The sequence below is a fragment of the Camelina sativa genome, chromosome 9, assembly GCF_030686135.1.
Source record: "Camelina sativa cultivar CO46 ecotype springtype chromosome 9, ASM3068613v1".
NCBI lineage: Eukaryota > Viridiplantae > Streptophyta > Magnoliopsida > Brassicales > Brassicaceae > Camelina > Camelina sativa.
This window is the reverse complement of record NC_141888.1, coordinates 33,946,214-33,965,766: the sequence shown is the minus strand read 5'-3', so window position 1 is coordinate 33,965,766 and position 19,553 is coordinate 33,946,214. Positions and strand designations below refer to the sequence as shown.

General features: G+C 30.5%; 2 protein-coding genes and 2 pseudogenes across 4 annotated transcripts; 3 read left to right on the top strand and 1 right to left on the bottom strand.

Annotated features, from left to right (window-relative positions):
* The first annotated feature begins 51 nt into the window (after positions 1–51).
* Positions 52–823, top strand: LOC104712663 (uncharacterized). Its single transcript, XM_010429610.3, has one exon. The coding sequence runs from the start codon at positions 253–255 to the stop codon at positions 670–672; it is 420 nt and encodes a 139-aa protein (XP_010427912.1). The 5' UTR covers positions 52–252; the 3' UTR covers positions 673–823.
* Positions 824–7,649: 6,826 nt separating this feature from the next.
* On the top strand, positions 7,650–9,053 carry LOC147939127 (putative F-box protein At1g71320 pseudogene; annotated as a pseudogene). Its single transcript, XR_015565802.1, has one exon. The product of XR_015565802.1 is annotated as a putative F-box protein At1g71320 pseudogene (transcript).
* Positions 9,054–10,929: 1,876 nt separating this feature from the next.
* Positions 10,930–12,331, top strand: LOC104712662 (putative F-box protein At1g71320 pseudogene; annotated as a pseudogene). Its single transcript, XR_015565803.1, has one exon. The product of XR_015565803.1 is annotated as a putative F-box protein At1g71320 pseudogene (transcript).
* Positions 12,332–17,430: 5,099 nt separating this feature from the next.
* Positions 17,431–18,599, bottom strand: LOC104715804 (putative F-box protein At1g70390). Its single transcript, XM_010433178.1, has 2 exons — positions 18,015–18,599; positions 17,431–17,904 (listed from the first exon to the last, which is right to left on the bottom strand). The coding sequence occupies exons 1-2, from the start codon at positions 18,597–18,599 to the stop codon at positions 17,431–17,433; spliced, it is 1,059 nt and encodes a 352-aa protein (XP_010431480.1).
* Between the last annotated feature and the right edge of the window lie 954 nt (positions 18,600–19,553).

The window sequence follows — 19,553 nt, the reverse complement described above, 5'->3', positions numbered from 1 at the left end:
AAAGCCTATTTCACAAATATGAATGCATTCTTTTTATTCTTGCATGTTGTAAAGTACTTTTTGTATAATTATCAAGACAGAAGTATATAGTCTTGAAGAAGTATATCAGTCCAATGCACACACTCTTACCAAACCACCTCACCAAATTTTCAACTTTCTTTGCCAAACGTCTAACTAGAGAATCTTCCCAAACCTCTCTTTTTATTCGATTCTCCGGGACAAGAAAAAAATAAACATATAACAACTCTGAGCATGACGGAGAAAACTCACCGTGTAAAGGCTCTCGTGGTCACTATATTCACGGCGATGGCGTTTCTGACGTTTCCTATGATCGTAAACGCCTCAGATCATTCTTCAACCAATAGAAAACTCGAAGAGGATCCTATTAAATGCACACCTTGTCTCCAAAACATTCCTCCTCCCTCACCTCCACCACCATCGCCTCCACCGCCGTCCCTGGCCTGTCCTCCTCCGCCACGTCCACCTTCGCCGCCGAAGAAGTCTTACTGCCCGCCACCTCCGTCTACTTACATATACATGACGGGTCCACCCGGTGAGTTGTATCCCGTTGATCAGCAATTTGGAGCGGCTGCTGGTAAAAGCTTCACGGTGGTGAAGATCTCGGGACTGATCGCATTTGGAGTTATGAGTTTCTTGATGAGGATGAACTAATAATGATGTTTCGTTGTTCAGATAAACTCTTAATTAATTATTATCCAAGAAATATTATCGATTGTGCATTAATTTATCATTTATGTTAGGATCAATTATGTTTCACCATATTTCGTTGTACCAAAATTTATAATGAAACTTGATTATATAATATGACTAATTTAAATTTATTTTTAATGTTCTAAGAAGTATCAATTTTGGGCGATGATTTTTGAAAGGAAAATAAACAATTCTTTAAATAAAAGTTACTGCTTCATGAATTAAAAAGAGACATTTATATAAAATTCTTGCTATGAGGAAAGTAAAAGTTAATTAAGTCAGGAACTTCAGATGAAGAAGTTGTAAAAAATATATTTAAATTTGATAAAGAGTTCCAAGAAAAAGTCAAAACTCCGCACTACTGTGGTTTAGTGGTAAGGGAGAATTGAAGAAAGGTTGGAAAGAACTAATACAAGTTAGATCCATCTTGGAAACAAAAATCATAATTGTGTATGAAGTCTGTCAATTGTGTTGTTCCTGGTAGTTAGAAATGCAGGTGGTTTGATTACTTTCTGTAGTTGGAAATCATTTTAAATTTAGAATAGACATTGTGGTGGTCTTTCAGGATGCACTTTGAAACATTTTGATGTGTTTTTATCTGGCTGACCGGATCAGCTGATAGAGCCGGGTATATATATATATATATATATATATATATAATATATTTTCTTGGATCAACGCCAAAACTTGGTAATTGATATAAGAGAGATTTCAAGTTAGACCTACATATGACTCGATTGGAGTACTTAGGAAAACTACCCTTCACCAAAACGTAGGTCGAAAGAACCGACCTAAGACGTGACATTTGTAATTTGATTTCCTTAACCACATGCACAATTTTTTTTTTTTTTTTAAATATTAATTTTATCTTTTACCGTTCTTCATTTTTAATGTTGGCAATCTGAAAACTGTTCTTTATTTGCAGTTTTCATGATTTTGGATATAGTGGTTCCGAATTTTGGAGCTAATCGTTAACATTATCTGTAATATATAATTTTACAACGTCTGATATATATATATATATATAATCGTTGATAAAAAAAAAAGTGAACTGAACGAAAGACATGTGAATTGTTCTGTATACGTTTATGAACTATCATATAATTTCACAGGTTCGTAAAAATTTTCATATGTTTATCGTTTATGACTACGTTTGTTTCGCAGTTTTGTTTTTCAAATTATTCCTATTTTTATTAGGCAAAATTTATTGTTTCTTTAAATACATTATTCAAAGATATCACCGACATTGATATACACGTATCTGATTCATGGTATCTAAACCTAAATTTATTTTGTGTTATATCCCCTTGACCCCTTCGACACCCCATCCCTCCTTTACTTTTTCTAAATCCTTAAGAGCGTAAAAGATGCAAAATAATTATAATTAAAGAAACAAGAAGCAACAAATTATTATTCCTTATTTTTTTTCCTCCAAAAGGCTTTCCAATTTTGTATAATTTGAATATTTGATAAAGTAGGACATAATAGAGCAAATCACAGCCTGGGACTAATTACAAGTTTTTTTTTGAAAAAGACTAATTATAAGTTTTTATCATCTAGCTAGTCAATGCATGGAAGCTCCCTTCTCTATATGGCTATGAACATTTCACACAACCTAAAAACGTTCCATTATCAAGCGGTTGCCTTAGCTTATTTGCTTAAAGGACAAAACAATACAGCCAGCCAAGTATCATTATTTACAAGACAGCAAGTGTTTCATAGCCATAAGACACGTTCAATCTTATTGACCTTTGTTAGTCGTTGTCATTATTCAACATTCTCATCACTTGTAGTTGAGTAAATTTTTGGTCTCAAGTGTATAAACAGTCTTTAGTGCACGTAAAGTTGGATTAGTACTTCTAGTTCTTGTTACCAATTTTTTTTTTTTTTTTTTGACTAGTACCTCATCCTTCATTAAATGATAAAATTTACAACTCTTTGGTTGACTAAAGCTATCCCAAAAGTTGAATAAATCTGTTTCATGAAAAGGTCTCACAGCTTGAGAAGATATTGACACATCTGAATTAATAGAACACTAGAATATAACCCGTGCTCTAGCACGGATTGAAATTTCTTTTGTTTATTATGTAATTTTTATTCAAAAACATCATATATGTGATTATTTTATTTATTTTAAAAGTTTTTTTGGATAGAATACTATGCCAAATCATATGCTGAATATGAATTATGAAAATAACATATATTTTGTAAGATCTATTCTAGTAGATCTAGATAATTAACCCGTGGCATACCGCAAGTTAAGTTGTGTGATAAAAAATTAATTTATTTTTTTATTTGATTTGTTAAGTTTTTAAAATTATACATTATATTTTGATTGTTAATATTGTGAGTTAACCCGTAGTATACCGCATATTAATGTAACGTATGTTTGTCAAAATCATCTTAACCGAGAAAAAGCCTACGAAACAACATTATTCTAAACTTTAATTTAATCTGAGAAATCATATTTCTTGAAATTTTAAACTTTGCTCATATTTCTTGGAATTATTTCATATTATAGTGACATATTATTGATTAGTGCTATAACAAATCAAATTAGAGTGTATATAATTTTTAACTTTTTGATCTATCATATATTTATGATATTTTTATAAATATCAAATTAAACTATTTGAAAATATTTCAAATTAATTTAATTTAAAAGTTTAAAATATATTAAACTATACAATTCAACAAAGAAATATATGAAATTGAATTTAAATATTCAAATTTTGATCCGTTACTCAGTTAAAATTTTAGTTTAATAGATATTTTTTTAAAGAATAATATTACTAAAGCTTGAATATTTTATGGATTGAACAATTTTTGTGAGTTAACCCGTAGTATACCGCATATTAATGTAACGTATGTTTGTCAAAATCATCTTAACTGAGAAAAAGCCTACGAAACAACATTATTCTAAACTTTAATTTAATCTGAGAAATCATATTTCTTGAAATTTTAACCTTTGCTCATATTTCTTGGAATTATTTCATATTATAGTGACATATTATTGATTCGTGCTATAACAAATCAAATTAGAGTGTATATAATTTTTAACTTTTTGATCTATCATATATTTATGATATTTTTAAAAATATCATATTAAACTATTTGAAAATATTTCAAATTAATTTAATTTAAAAGTTTAAAATATATTAAACTATACAATTCAACAAAGAAATATATGAAATTGAATTTAAATATTCAAATTTTGATCCGTTACTCAGTTAAAATTTTAGTTTAATAGATATTTTTTTAAAGAATATTATTACTAAAGCTTGAATATTTTATGGATTGAACAATTTTTTTGGTATGAATAGAGTGTATTTCGGTGAATGAAAATGTCAATGATTTATACTAAAAGTTTGGAGGAGTGTTAGGTAAAATATTATTTCGTTTTAATTAATTTCGAGATTTTATTATATTTTTTTTCTTTAATTGCCTAAAAGTATATATGGCCTAACAGTATATGGTTGTTAGAGATTTTATTTCTTTTAAGTTGTATTATTCTTGGGATATTCTTTTTAAGTGTATCTATGTATAAGTTAACCCATATAACCTATTTTGTAACTAACTAATGAATCAAATAATAACTATAACTTTATAACTTATAACTATTATATAGTCTACCAAAAAGAAGTTGTGTACTTCCGAAATATTAAATAGGGGATGATTCTTACTTATATTATATATAACATAAAGAAAGATTAGTGATAACGGAAATGAAAACGAACAATCCCAATAAAATATACTCCCTCATTGATCTTATTTTTAAACATTTTTTTCACACATTAAAATTTGATTATAAATATTTGTTTCTTTCTTTTGTAATTTTTAATATTCTATAACTCTAAATCAATAGTATTTAGTTTTTATTCTTGAAATCAATTCATTATCAAAACCTATTATATAGTGCATCGCTAACTTAAAAACAACATCTTTTTAAAATAACTTTTTTTTAGAAATAGGATTAATAAGGATCAGAGAGTATTATTTTTCGAGAAAACATGACTCCCTCTGTTCCAAATTATAAGATCTTTTAGCCTTTTATTTTTGTTCTATTTTATATGATTTTTTTTTTTCAAGTTTCTATGCATTTTAATATTAATTCAATAGTTTTTGATTATTTAAATTCTACAGTGTTTTTTTAATTGGTAAATTTTGTTAAATGATAAAATATTTATTGTTGATGGTGATAGTTTTCTATCCAGTAAAAGATTATTTTTTGAAATATTTATCCACTCCTTTGTTTCTGCGATCGACGCCAGGACTGTTTTGGAAACATTCTCTCGGTAATTATTAAAAACAAAGTTGTTTCTGGATTTCCATTTCCTAAATCAATATAAATTCCTTTTGAGTAAAAAAAAAATAAAAAATTTATTGTTTCTTAATTTTTGCGCTTTTATCTAAAAACTATTATAATTTGGACCAAAAGAAGTATTATTTAGCATAAAATAAGATTAACCATAATATAAGAATGAAATCAAACAATCCTAATAAAAACTGAGAGACTGAATAACCACTTGATTATTCTTCACATAAGCCACGTCGAGTCGATATGGTCCAAAAAAAGTTGATTATTCTTCACAGGAGGACCCTTAAAACAACTCTTCAAACTCAAATCTTTTGAGATTTTGTGTGGATGTATCGAAATACAGCAAAGAGGTTGATATTTTCATTAACTACTTTCCAATCAGGAATCACAATGCTTTTGTGCAAAACAAACATCCTATACAGTTTCGTATTTAGTACTCCCTCTGTTCCTCGTAGTTTGATGTTTATAAGTTTTTACACATTTTAAGAAAATAATGATTACTGATTTTAACTATATTATTTTCTCTTACTAAAAATATATTATTTAATTTTAGACCAATAACAATTCAAAAATTTAAATGTTTTCATTGATTACTTCTTGAAGTTTACAAAAATATTAACTTTAATTAATTCAAAATTGCGGACGACAAAAAAAAAATTATTCAAAATTGTAGAAAATCAATATTTGAGAGACAAATATAATTCTCTAAAACATCAATCTATGTGAGACAGAAGGAATATATAGTATGCTGTCTATTCATTATTAACGAAAATAAGTGTTCGTAGGAAACATAAAAAAACATTTTTTATGAATAATGATGGTAAAAAAAACTAAAAAAAATTCCTACAAGAGTTATGAAAAAAAAAGGTTAGTTGTAGGAAAGTTCATAGAAAATAAGAAGGAAAATAAGTTGTAGGAAGGTTACAATAATAAGTGCAGCCGCGTGACACTGATAATTGTAGGCAGTGGCATGCTTCCATTGGTTGCCATTGAATCTTCTTCTGGCAGAGATAGACATCTGTTTCCCACTTCATCCGAGATTTTTCGTCCGGGGCAGTCAAAGAATAAAAAGGATTTTTCTATGCTTTTCCAAACCTCACGGCAGATGGTCTCGGGAGTGTTCATAGACTTCAAGGGGAAAAGAGTTTGAACCATCGTTATGCACTGTTTAGAGTTTTGCTCCTTGATGACGCCCACGGTCTAATGCCTTGTTGTAATCTGAGTGATTATTGTATTACACAACAAGTTCTGAGTAAGAAAGCTGATTCTTTATTCTTCTTCTTTCCAAGATTTGACTTGTGTTATTGTGTATCAAGGGCTCAGTACTGTGTAGTCAGAAACTTGTGTTTCAGAGAAACAACATCAACTAGATGAAATCAAGAGCTCTAATATGTGATAACATAATACTTACAACAGAAATAATGTCTTGTGTCAGTCCCTTTTCATACATTAGCGGTCCAACTTTAGCATCAAGAATCACTTTCCGAACTAAGTTTGATATCAACTAGATGATTCAAGATGAAGGATCACTAGTTACTGAGGGCCTGACTGGTTCAAACGCTGCGGTTGCGGTTGTGGGAGATTGCGGAAGCGGGCGATTGCGGTTTCAAGCGTTATTAAGCGTTTTAAACGACTGGTTTAGCGGTTTAAAATTGATGCGTTTGCGGGAGGTTTACGACTGGTTGACCAGCGGGTGCAATAGCGGTTGGAACATAATAAATGTGATATATAATTATATAAATGTTTTAAAATATCAAAAACTTTATTAAACTTGATTTATAATTAAAGTATCTGGTACTAGTCTGATTATATATTATGGGATGATATTTTTATTTTTCTATAAATTTTACAAAAAAAAACACTTGATAGAATTTCCCGGCGACGATGCCGGTGACCAGCCGGTCGGACATCCCTCCCGTGTGTATCCATCCCAATCCCTCGATTGCTTTTACATAAATTGTGACGTGTTTGTGTATGGCGTTGTTAGAACTTAGAACCCAAGTTTTACTTTTTTTTTCCTTCTTAGAGTTTTTTAATTAGCTTTATAATACTAAAATCTCAACAATATCAATCATTTTTACCTCTTTTTACTTGATAGAAAAATTCTAGGAAATAACCAAATCCCTTAAAACCCCACTTAAAAATCTCTCAAAAGTTTTAAAATATTAAATTTCACCAAATCCCCTAAAATACCAAAACCAATACTAATTAGGAATAAAGAAGTAGATAGACAACCTTTTGGAGAATTTATAGATGAAATTTTAAAATCTATCAATGTTCAAATAAATAGATTAGTTATATATAATTTATTCTTAGTGAATAATTGTTAAAGAAAATTATCTGAAATCATAAATTGTCTGGCTGTAAAAAAAAAAAAATCTCCCATCAATTGTCTCAATTTATTTTCATTACTTTTTGTAGTAATATATACATACATTAAGCATAATTTATTTCTTGCAGATATACGTTTATATTTTTACTCTTTATTATTTTATAATAAATTAATATTGTTAAATCATTTTTTTTTTGCCACAATAAATGTTAAATCTAAAGTTAAAAATCCAAGATTAGTTCATTGTTTTTCTTATATATATAAATATAAATATACAAATCTAAAGTATGATTTTATCATCATTGGAAAAGAATGGAGGATGACAAACATAAAATTGCTAAGACAATTGTTATACCACAAGATATAATTGAAGAGATTTTTCAACATCTTCCCGTAAAAGCATTAACTACATTCAAAATCTTGTCAAAAAAATATAGAGAGATGATCGAATCAGCCCATTTTTCCCACAAACGACTCGTTTGTAAAGGATTACGAACCCCTAATATGAAACTTCTTGTTGTTAGTCAACAACTGTCAACCATGCGTGATGAACAAGATTCAAACTCAACAACTTTGTGTTTGGATATTTTTTCTAGGGATGATTACAACAACGGAAAAAATTGTCCTTCTTCTTCTAGTTACTACACTTTTCCTGATGATCCAATCGACAAATCTCAGAACAAAACTATTCAAGTCTTGGGGTCATGTGATGGATTGATCTTGATTCGGATATACGAAGATTTTAGGTACATTTACTTGATCAATCCATCGACTAAAAAACACATGACACTTTTTCCGGAATTTTTGCGATTCGCAACTACCGCAACGGACAAGAGAACATGGAGAGAATCTCAATCAGTCTTGGATTATGAAGGTGAATTAGTGAAGATAATGCCGTGTCTTGCTGGGTTCGGCAAAGATATTGTTACAAAATCATATAAGGTGATTTTGTTATATCCAAGACGTCAAATTTTGTTATATTCGATACATCATCAAAATTGTCATTATTTCAAAGTCGAGGTCATATCCCTTGATAATGGTCTGCAACGAGAAGCGGATACTCCTTGTTTATATGATGTTCAATTCTGCGAAGAGCATACATCAGTCTACGCAAACGGATCTCTGTTTTGGTTGACATTAGCTTGGAAAGGAATTTCAAGGCTACTAGCTATCGATCTTCACACTGAAAAATTTCGATGGATATCATTACCAAAGTGTCACACCAGTTATGCTACAAGTATAGAAATGGGGAATCTAAATGATCGTTTGTGCCTATCGAATGTGCTAGAAAATTCAAATTTGCAAGTTTGGAGTTTACAAGAAGATCATCCTCTTAACGAGAAATGGAAAAAAATATATTATATTGATATAAAAACCAGCCAGCTAAATGAAAAGTTTTGGATGTTTGGTCTACCAGCTGCCTATTTTCCAAGGATTGGTAAGAATCGAGATCATGTTTCTTTTGCTAGAAACAAAACGATTTCGTATTCACCAACAATGATTTCTCCTTCGAGTTTAATGCTTTGATGTTATTTCTACCTTCATTTGGTGAAATCAAAACTATTCAGTTTTTAACAATATTATATACTCTTATTTAAAAAGAATAATCTAAAAAAGATGTCTAGATTTATATATATTTTTAAAAGTATATTGTAATTTATATTTATTTGAAACTATGAGCAATTTTTAAAAGGTTAACTAGAAAATAGTGATATACAAAACAAACTGTCTTGTTAGTTATGGGCCTTAATCACTTAGTCTCTAACACCATATCCAAAAGAGAGAGAGGTCATTTGGGTTCAATTGTGTTGCAAGCCATTTCTTTTATACAAATTCGGCGCTGCTTGTTCTGAACAAAGACGAGAAAAAGAACCCCATCACAAAAGAAAGAGAGAGAGAGAGAGAGAGAGAGAGAGAGAGAGAGAGAGCCGTAAGCTAAACATAAAGTGAGAGATTAAGACAAAGTAATAGCATAGGAAATATGTAAGTATTCTATAAACCTAGATTTACTAGATTCGGTTCTATCACGTATAGGAAACTTGTATGTGTATAAATACTTCTTCTACCCTATGGAATAACACAACTTGAACATTCTATTCTATTGTATTTCACAAAGAGTTAATACTTGCAACAGAAAGAATATCTTGTGCCAGCCCCTTTTCATACATTGGCGGTCCAACTTTTGCATCAAGAATCACTTGCCGGACTGAGTCTGATATCAACTAGAATGAAGGATTAGGTTCACAACTAGTTACTAAAAGGTACTTATATAAGCAATTATAGTTGTGAGATACAAGGAGAGAGACGATTAAACAAAGCTCTTCAAGAGCTCTAATATGTGATAACATAATACTTACAACAGAAATAATGTCTTGTGTCAGTCCCTTTTCATACATTAGCGGTCCAACTTTAGCATCAAGAATCACTTTCCGAACTAAGTTTGATATCAACTAGATGATTCAAGATGAAGGATCACTAGTTACTGAGGGCCTGACTGGTTCAAACGCTGCGGTTGCGGTTGTGGGAGATTGCGGAAGCGGGCGATTGCGGTTTCAAGCGATATTAAGCGTTTTGAACGATTGGTTTAGCGGTTTAAAATTGATGCGTTTGCGGGAGGTTTACGACTGGTTGACCAGCGGGTGCAATAGCGGTTGGAACATAATAAATGTGATATATAATTATATAAATGTTTTAAAATATCAAAAACTTTATTAAACTTGATTTATAATTAAAGTATCTGGTGCTAGTCTGATTATATATTATGGGATGATATTTTTATTTTTCTATAAATTTTACAAAAAAAAACACTTGATAGAATTTCCCGGCGACGATGCCGGTGACCAGCCGGTCGGACATCCCTCCCGTGTGTATCCATCCCAATCCCTCGATTGCTTTTACATAAATTGTGACGTGTTTGTGTATGGCGTTGTTAGAACTTAGAACCCAAGTTTTACTTTTTTTTTCCTTCTTAGAGTTTTTTAATTAGCTTTATAATACTAAAATCTCAACAATATCAATCATTTTTACCTCTTTTTACTTGATAGAAAAATTCTAGGAAATAACCAAATCCCTTAAAACCCCACTTAAAAATCTCTCAAAAGTTTTAAAATATTAAATTTCACCAAATCCCCTAAAATACCAAAACCAATACTAATTAGGAATAAAGAAGTAGATAGACAACCTTTTGGAGAATTTATAGATGAAATTTTAAAATCTATCAATGTTCAAATAAATAGATTAGTTATATATAATTTATTCTTAGTGAATAATTGTTAAAGAAAATTATCTGAAATCATAAATTGTCTGGCTGTAAAAAAAAAAAAATCTCCCATCAATTGTCTCAATTTATTTTCATTACTTTTTGTAGTAATATATACATACATTAAGCATAATTTATTTCTTGCAGATATACGTTTATATTTTTACTCTTTATTATTTTATAATAAATTAATATTGTTAAATCATTTTTTTTTTGCCACAATAAATGTTAAATCTAAAGTTAAAAATCCAAGATTAGTTCATTGTTTTTCTTATATATATAAATATAAATATACAAATCTAAAGTATGATTTTATCATCATTGGAAAAGAATGGAGGATGACAAACATAAAATTGCTAAGACAATTGTTATACCACAAGATATAATTGAAGAGATTTTTCAACATCTTCCCGTAAAAGCATTAACTACATTCAAAATCTTGTCAAAAAAATATAGAGAGATGATCGAATCAGCCCATTTTTCCCACAAACGACTCGTTTGTAAAGGATTACGAACCCCTAATATGAAACTTCTTGTTGTTAGTCAACAACTGTCAACCATGCGTGATGAACAAGATTCAAACTCAACAACTTTGTGTTTGGATATTTTTTCTAGGGATGATTACAACAACGGAAAAAATTGTCCTTCTTCTTCTAGTTACTACACTTTTCCTGATGATCCAATCGACAAATCTCAGAACAAAACTATTCAAGTCTTGGGGTCATGTGATGGATTGATCTTGATTCGGATATACGAAGATTTTAGGTACATTTACTTGATCAATCCATCGACTAAAAAACACATGACACTTTTTCCGGAATTTTTGCGATTCGCAACTACCGCAACGGACAAGAGAACATGGAGAGAATCTCAATCAGTCTTGGATTATGAAGGTGAATTAGTGAAGATAATGCCGTGTCTTGCTGGGTTCGGCAAAGATATTGTTACAAAATCATATAAGGTGATTTTGTTATATCCAAGACGTCAAATTTTGTTATATTCGATACATCATCAAAATTGTCATTATTTCAAAGTCGAGGTCATATCCCTTGATAATGGTCTGCAACGAGAAGCGGATACTCCTTGTTTATATGATGTTCAATTCTGCGAAGAGCATACATCAGTCTACGCAAACGGATCTCTGTTTTGGTTGACATTAGCTTGGAAAGGAATTTCAAGGCTACTAGCTATCGATCTTCACACTGAAAAATTTCGATGGATATCATTACCAAAGTGTCACACCAGTTATGCTACAAGTATAGAAATGGGGAATCTAAATGATCGTTTGTGCCTATCGAATGTGCTAGAAAATTCAAATTTGCAAGTTTGGAGTTTACAAGAAGATCATCCTCTTAACGAGAAATGGAAAAAAATATATTATATTGATATAAAAACCAGCCAGCTAAATGAAAAGTTTTGGATGTTTGGTCTACCAGCTGCCTATTTTCCAAGGATTGGTAAGAATCGAGATCATGTTTCTTTTGCTAGAAACAAAACGATTTCGTATTCACCAACAATGATTTCTCCTTCGAGTTTAATGCTTTGATGTTATTTCTACCTTCATTTGGTGAAATCAAAACTATTCAGTTTTTAACAATATTATATACTCTTATTTAAAAAGAATAATCTAAAAAAGATGTCTAGATTTATATATATTTTTAAAAGTATATTGTAATTTATATTTATTTGAAACTATGAGCAATTTTTAAAAGGTTAACTAGAAAATAGTGATATACAAAACAAACTGTCTTGTTAGTTATGGGCCTTAATCACTTAGTCTCTAACACCATATCCAAAAGAGAGAGAGGTCATTTGGGTTCAATTGTGTTGCAAGCCATTTCTTTTATACAAATTCGGCGCTGCTTGTTCTGAACAAAGACGAGAAAAAGAACCCCATCACAAAAGAAAGAGAGAGAGAGAGAGAGAGAGAGAGAGAGAGAGAGAGAGAGCCGTAAGCTAAACATAAAGTGAGAGATTAAGACAAAGTAATAGCATAGGAAATATGTAAGTATTCTATAAACCTAGATTTACTAGATTCGGTTCTATCACGTATAGGAAACTTGTATGTGTATAAATACTTCTTCTACCCTATGGAATAACACAACTTGAACATTCTATTCTATTGTATTTCACAAAGAGTTAATACTTGCAACAGAAAGAATATCTTGTGCCAGCCCCTTTTCATACATTGGCGGTCCAACTTTTGCATCAAGAATCACTTGCCGGACTGAGTCTGATATCAACTAGAATGAAGGATTAGGTTCACAACTAGTTACTAAAAGGTACTTATATAAGCAATTATAGTTGTGAGATACAAGGAGAGAGACGATTAAACAAAGCTCTTCAAGAGCTCTAATATGTGATAACATAATACTTACAACAGAAATAATGTCTTGTGTCAGTCCCTTTTCATACATTAGCGGTCCAACTTTAGCATCAAGAATCACTTTCCGAACTAAGTTTGATATCAACTAGATGATTCAAGATGAAGGATCACTAGTTACTGAGGGTCTGACTGGTTCAAACGCTGCGGTTGCGGTTGTGGGAGATTGCGGAAGCGGGCGATTGCGGTTTCAAGCGTTATTAAGCGTTTTGAACGACTGGTTTAGCGGTTTAAAATTGATGCGTTTGCGGAAGGTTTACGACTGGTTGACCAGCGGGTGCAATAGCGGTTGGAACATAATAAATGTGATATATAATTATATAAATGTTTTAAAATATCAAAAACTTTATTAAACTTGATTTATAATTAAAATTCATTAAAAATACTAAAATAATTATTAAAAAAAAAATTCATAATGAAATACTTATTACTTTATGCATTTAGTTTTTTACCAAAATTTTAATCAAGTAATTTGATAAATGACTAAACATATGTTTTAGATCGTAGATCTTCTTTCTTAAATCTCACACACACAATAAGTTCTATGGGGCAGTATTTGCATCGGTAGTAATGATCAAACGAGAGTTGAGAAGAGTCACTCGTGATTTGTTTTTATTTTTCACAAATAATCTTATTTTCTTAAATTTCTGATGAAACGTTATATTTATTTAGATTTTTTTGAACTTATGTGCGATGTGCCATTAAATTTACATCAAGTTTTCCGGGTTATTGTTAATTGAAATATTATTTTTTTCCAATTGTTTATTTTTTTAATATTTTCAATCGTAACCGTACTTCATTTTCTCCCATCCTTAATGAATAAAATAGTTAGGTAAAAAATATATAAAAAATATATTTCATTATCATTGATTTGTTTCAAATTTTTTCTCAAAAAAAAAAAAAATTTGAAACGCAAACGCCCGCAACCGCAAACGCTTACGGGAACCAGCTTTTGAAATTCAACGGTTGGGAGCGATTGGAAACGATTTGTGTGATTGGCCCCAAACGCTAGCAACCGTCCGCAAACGCAAACGCAGCGTTTGCGGGAGCTAGCGGGAGAACCAGTCAAGCTCTGAGCAGCAATTAGAAAGCAAATCACGACAAGATAGTGATAACCGTTAAAGCATCTTTAAGGGTAGAAATTCTACGATTTCTTGAAGTTCCTTTAATAATCTCTGAGACATCGAGGTGCAAAAGCACATCCCAAAATCCACTGGCTCCATACCATAAAGAATCAGAGGTCAGTGGTCACATTACTTAATTTATGTTTGTTTGTGCATGTTATAGTACAAATTCAAACACCATAGTACCCCAGTACACCAGAGTATCCCCATTTTCGCTTGGTGAAATCAAACCTTTTAAGTATTTATCAATCATATATTTTATTTACAAAGAATAATCTAAAAAAATATGTTTTGATTTATATATATTTTTAAAAGTATATTGTAATTTCTATTTATTTGAAACTATGAGCAATTTTTAAAAGGTTAACTCGAAAATAGTGCTATATAAACTGTCTGATTAGTTATGGGCATCAATCATTTAGTTTAAGGCCATATCCAAAAGAGAGAGAAGTCAATTGGGTTTAATTCGATTGTAACCCATTTCCTTGCTACAAATTCGGCGATGATTGTTATCAAAGGAACAGAGACGGGACAAAGAACCCCCAGCACGAAAGAAAGAGAGAGAGCCGTAAGCTAAACACAAAGTGAGAGATTAAAACAAAGAGTTACATGAGAGTAATATTCTCAAACAACTTTCTTACAAACTGTTTGATCAGTGGTAGACAACATCACCACATAATCACCACATGTGATATGTCTCAGAATCAATTCCTAATCTACCCAACTTACCAATACAAATTAATGATTTTGATTTTCTTAAAAAATAATTTTGACTTCAATTATTCAATTCCAAAATTATCCTTTCTAATTGCACTTAAACACAATTTACACATATTATCAGTGGCAATTTAAGTAAATAATTAATTAATTTTGGACATTTTAAATCTGTCTTTTAGTCGTTCTAGAATAGTCCTACTTCTTAATTTTCAATTTAATTAGTAAATGCTTAAAAATGGCGAATTTTATAGTTGAAACTTTTATGTTAAGTTAGACTGTATAAAAGTATATATCCAGTTTGTGTAAATTGTGGCTATGCAATTTCCAAATAAAGGAACTAACTAAATTAAGACCCGTGCTAGAGTACGGACTGAAAATTATTTTATTTATATTGTATTTTTTATATAAAATAAAATTTATGTTATTGTTTTTAAAAGTTTTTTTTAGATAAAACATTATGCAATAAAATCATATGAAGGCTTGAAAAAAACACATATTTTGTAAGTTTTATATTGTTAATGTTTCTAGATAATTACCCGTGCTATATCACTGGTTAAATTTTATTTCGTAATCTTATTTGTAACCCACTATTTAATTTGTAACCAATCAATCTATCAATTTTTTTTTTTGGACAACAATCTATCAATTTCGTAATCTATCTTTGGTTAACGTTGTAGTCTATCTATAAAATCTGTGAAAAATAAATTGTAATATTATGTTTAAAGATCTTTGGAAACAATGTGATATAAGACTAAAATCTTCCAAAAATACAGTTTGGAATATCCATGATTTTATTTGTTACCATTAATATATCAATTATCAATTTGGAATATCCCTAATATTTAGGTGTAACCATTAATATTAATATATGGATTAATCTAAAACCTATTTGTAACAATTTGTAACCATTTATTAAAAATATAAAGTTTACAAAAACTATGTTGTGTACTTCCCTTTTATTAAAAAAAGGGATTGATTTCTTAATATAAAAATATTTTGATGTGTATTTTGTTAATTTTTCTATAAGAAGTACGAGTAGCAAAAGACAGAGTAAATTTTACAGTCTCAAGTGACAATGATTTTATATTTCCCAACAAGGATTTCTCTTTCAAGTTTGATTTTTTTGATGTTGTTTCTACCTTTACTAAGTTAACTTAAACCTAAGAAGATTTTAACAATATCATATACAATTTAAAATAATGTTTCAAAAAGTTTAGATTTATTTTTATATATATATATATATATATATGAAAAGTATATTGCAGTATTATTTATTTATTTGAAATTATGAGCTATATTAAAAAGGGCCCAGTCATTTAATCTCCAAGGCCATATCTAAAACAGATTTTGAATGCATGCATTGGAAATTTCACACACAAAATTGAGTGACTTGTTTTTTTTGGTTTTTGATCAACAATGTTGAATAACTCTGTTTCATGAAATTAAAAAGGCGACCACAGCTTAAGAAACGTTACTACTACTTAGTCAATCTGATCTGTGAAAGAACTACGAGTCAAATGTTACTTTCTAAAGGTTTTCACTTTAATTCTGTTTTGGATGATCTATTAAGAATGATGACTTGCAAGGTTTTCTTTCATCCTACTAATCTAGTCGTCAATGCACGAAATAAATTCTGATATTATGTGTTTTAGACAAATTGTGGTTATGATCAAAGAAGAAAGAAGTGCTATATATTTATAGAAATCTGAATTTGTTACCAACGCTTGTGACTTTAGTTTAACTTATTGAGATTGTAAAACGCGTACATCTTATATTTTATTTCATGCTTTACATTATCCAAAAAAAAAAAAAAAAAAAAAAAAAGAAATTTTAGTTCCACAATTAAGATACTAAAATTGTTGGCTAATCAGCATATAGATTAGTGGATACCAAGCATGAAATTTACATTCTTACAATTTAAATCACACGTCAAAATATAAGATAATACTATAATTTTAATTATTTTTATGACTAAATTTAGCATGACTTGAAAGGTTTTGTGTTAATCCTACACATCTACTCATCTAACAAGTTTTCAGTTTTCACTATTATTCTTTGTACACAATTAAGTACAGTATACTACTATTCATAGTTGTTTTTATTATTGGTTAAAGTATTAGCAGAGTCGCACATTTCAATTTAAACAGAACGCTAAACAAAAGCAGGGATGCAACCAACAGTAGAATTCAAATCGCCACTTGTCTGTTTAGTTTCCGCTTCTTCGAACACTCATTTCAACCGCCATGAAATCTTATGTTTTGTTTTTTTGTTTTCTATTAGCAACCTTTTTGTTTTAGGAGTCAAATGTCACTTTCTGTAGTTGAGAATATTTTTTTTAATAAATTAACAAATTGGAAGGGAGGAAAACCATTAAACGTTTGGAACATTATTTATTAATATATTTAGCATAAATATGTAGATTAACGACAATAGAAATGAAAACAAATAATCCCAATAAGGTATAGTGTTTTTCGAGAGACAACATTATTATTATTTTTAGCATAAATTCAAGATTAACCAACGATATAGAGAAATGAAATTGAACATTAATTCATCCCAGTTAACTCGATCCGTTATTCTTTATCTTCAGAGAAGCCATGTCGAATCGCAATGGTCCAAAAATAACTGAACAGCAGGATATGGGAGTTTTAGAGGAGGAGCATCATACAGGTCTTGAAAATCATAGCGTCGGAGACGTTGGGTTGATTTATCGAAGTAGAGCAAAGAAGTTGAACGTGAATCCTTCACGATAGACACTTGATAGAAAACAAGTATGCTTTTTCCAACGGTTCCTTTGAAATGAAACCTTGTGTTTCCAACAGTGTCTTTCCAATCAGGAATCACAAACCTTTCGCTTGACCATCCTCCGGTTGCTTTCCTAACCCACAGCTGCAATTCTCCATTGTTGTGGTCAACCATGCGAGATAACGCGATTTTCTTTTTGTATTTCACCAGGCTCCATCCTCCACGGAAATTCACACCCTCAGGTACTTGAACGGCAGTAAACTCCTCAGAACTCATGTTAAAGCTCATAACTACAGATTCTTGGCCACCTTTGCACTGCGCACCAAAGTACAAGAAACCTCCTTCAAATAGCCCTTCTGTAGATGAGGGATGACATACTGATAATTGATCCGCCTCCAGGGAGATAGTTCCTGACCCGGTCGCACCGTTAATATTTGAGCTTCTCTAGGACGATCTCCGAATGGTCCATCAAGCGCCATACACAACACTTTGAACACATCCCTAGTTTCATCGTATCCGAAAAAACTTACTAGGAAATGGTTCGCATCCGCTTGGATGTCTGGTAAAGTCTGAGATTTCCCCGTACAAGGATTGAAAATCACAATCTCATTGGTTGTAAAGTGAAGGCAGATCACACCTCGGATGGGTTGACAAGCCCTAAAGCTCGTTGCACCAAGAACGCGAACACGTATCTCTTGAAGACCAGACGACAACAATGGTTCCTCCTCTTGATAAACGGAGCGAAACATCACTGATAACCAGACTTCCTCTTCTTCTTCAGTGGCGGCCGAGTCTGGTAACAGTTTTATTATTTCAGCGGCGGCCAACAATACTCGAGGCCTTTCCTTGGATAGGCTCAAGTAACGAGCTTTGAAGTCTTCTCCACGGATGATGGAACTCCATTTCCTTGAGACGCCGACGAGTTTCGCCAAGGATTTCAAAGGTGACCGTAACACAATCTCTTCTCGTAGCTCTTCAGGACATGTTTCAAAACTAATTGATTTCTCCATTCTTGTGTTTTTTTTTTCTTTTTCTTTTGTTCTTCTTCTGTAATGATATTTGTTTTTTTTTTTTCGTGTGTTTGAGAGATATGAAGACCTACTTAACAGAGGTGTGGTATTTAAAGAATTTCTAAGCAAGACCTTTGCTTGTTACTAACGACGTAACGTAAGTGGTTCACTTTAGTTTAACTTGTTGAGTCGTGAAAACGCGTCTAGTACTTCCAAAAACACACAAAAGATTAAATTTACAGTTTCCACACGCTAAAAGCTTACTATAATTATAATTATTGGCCAATTAGAGTATAGATTATTGGATACTAAAACTTTAGATAACTATTTTGTTTTTTATTTTCTACATAATTTCAAGGAAAAAAAAAAAAAAAAACCTCAAAAACTTACTCGTTTCTATGACTAATAATTAACATAGAGATACATATACGCATTACACATTTAATTAGTTCACCTCAAGTCGTCAATATATCCAAAAAATATCAGACTTAAATATACTAAATATATATATTTTTTTATATATATACTAATTATTTCAGTAATGTTGTTCAAATTTCGGAACACACAAATGCAATATCTATTATAAGAAGAATCTCAGAGTTTGTTACATATATATATATATATATATATATATATATATATTATGCTTTACATCTAAATACACAAGAAGAAATTTCAGTTCCACACGTTAGAAATTTACTATAACTATTGTCCAATTAGAATACAGATTATTGGGTACCATGCATGAAAATTAAAGTGACATACAGTATATATTTACTTTCACTGTACACGTTTTTGTAGTTTCACTAAACAATTTTTATTTTTCACCCTTTTTTCCTACTTTTTTTCTTTTGCACTTGCTAGGAAGCTTCAGTTTTGTTATATAGCATAAAATTAATATACTCAAACTAACATTTCTATAACTTAACGTCAATATATAGAAATGAAAAACTA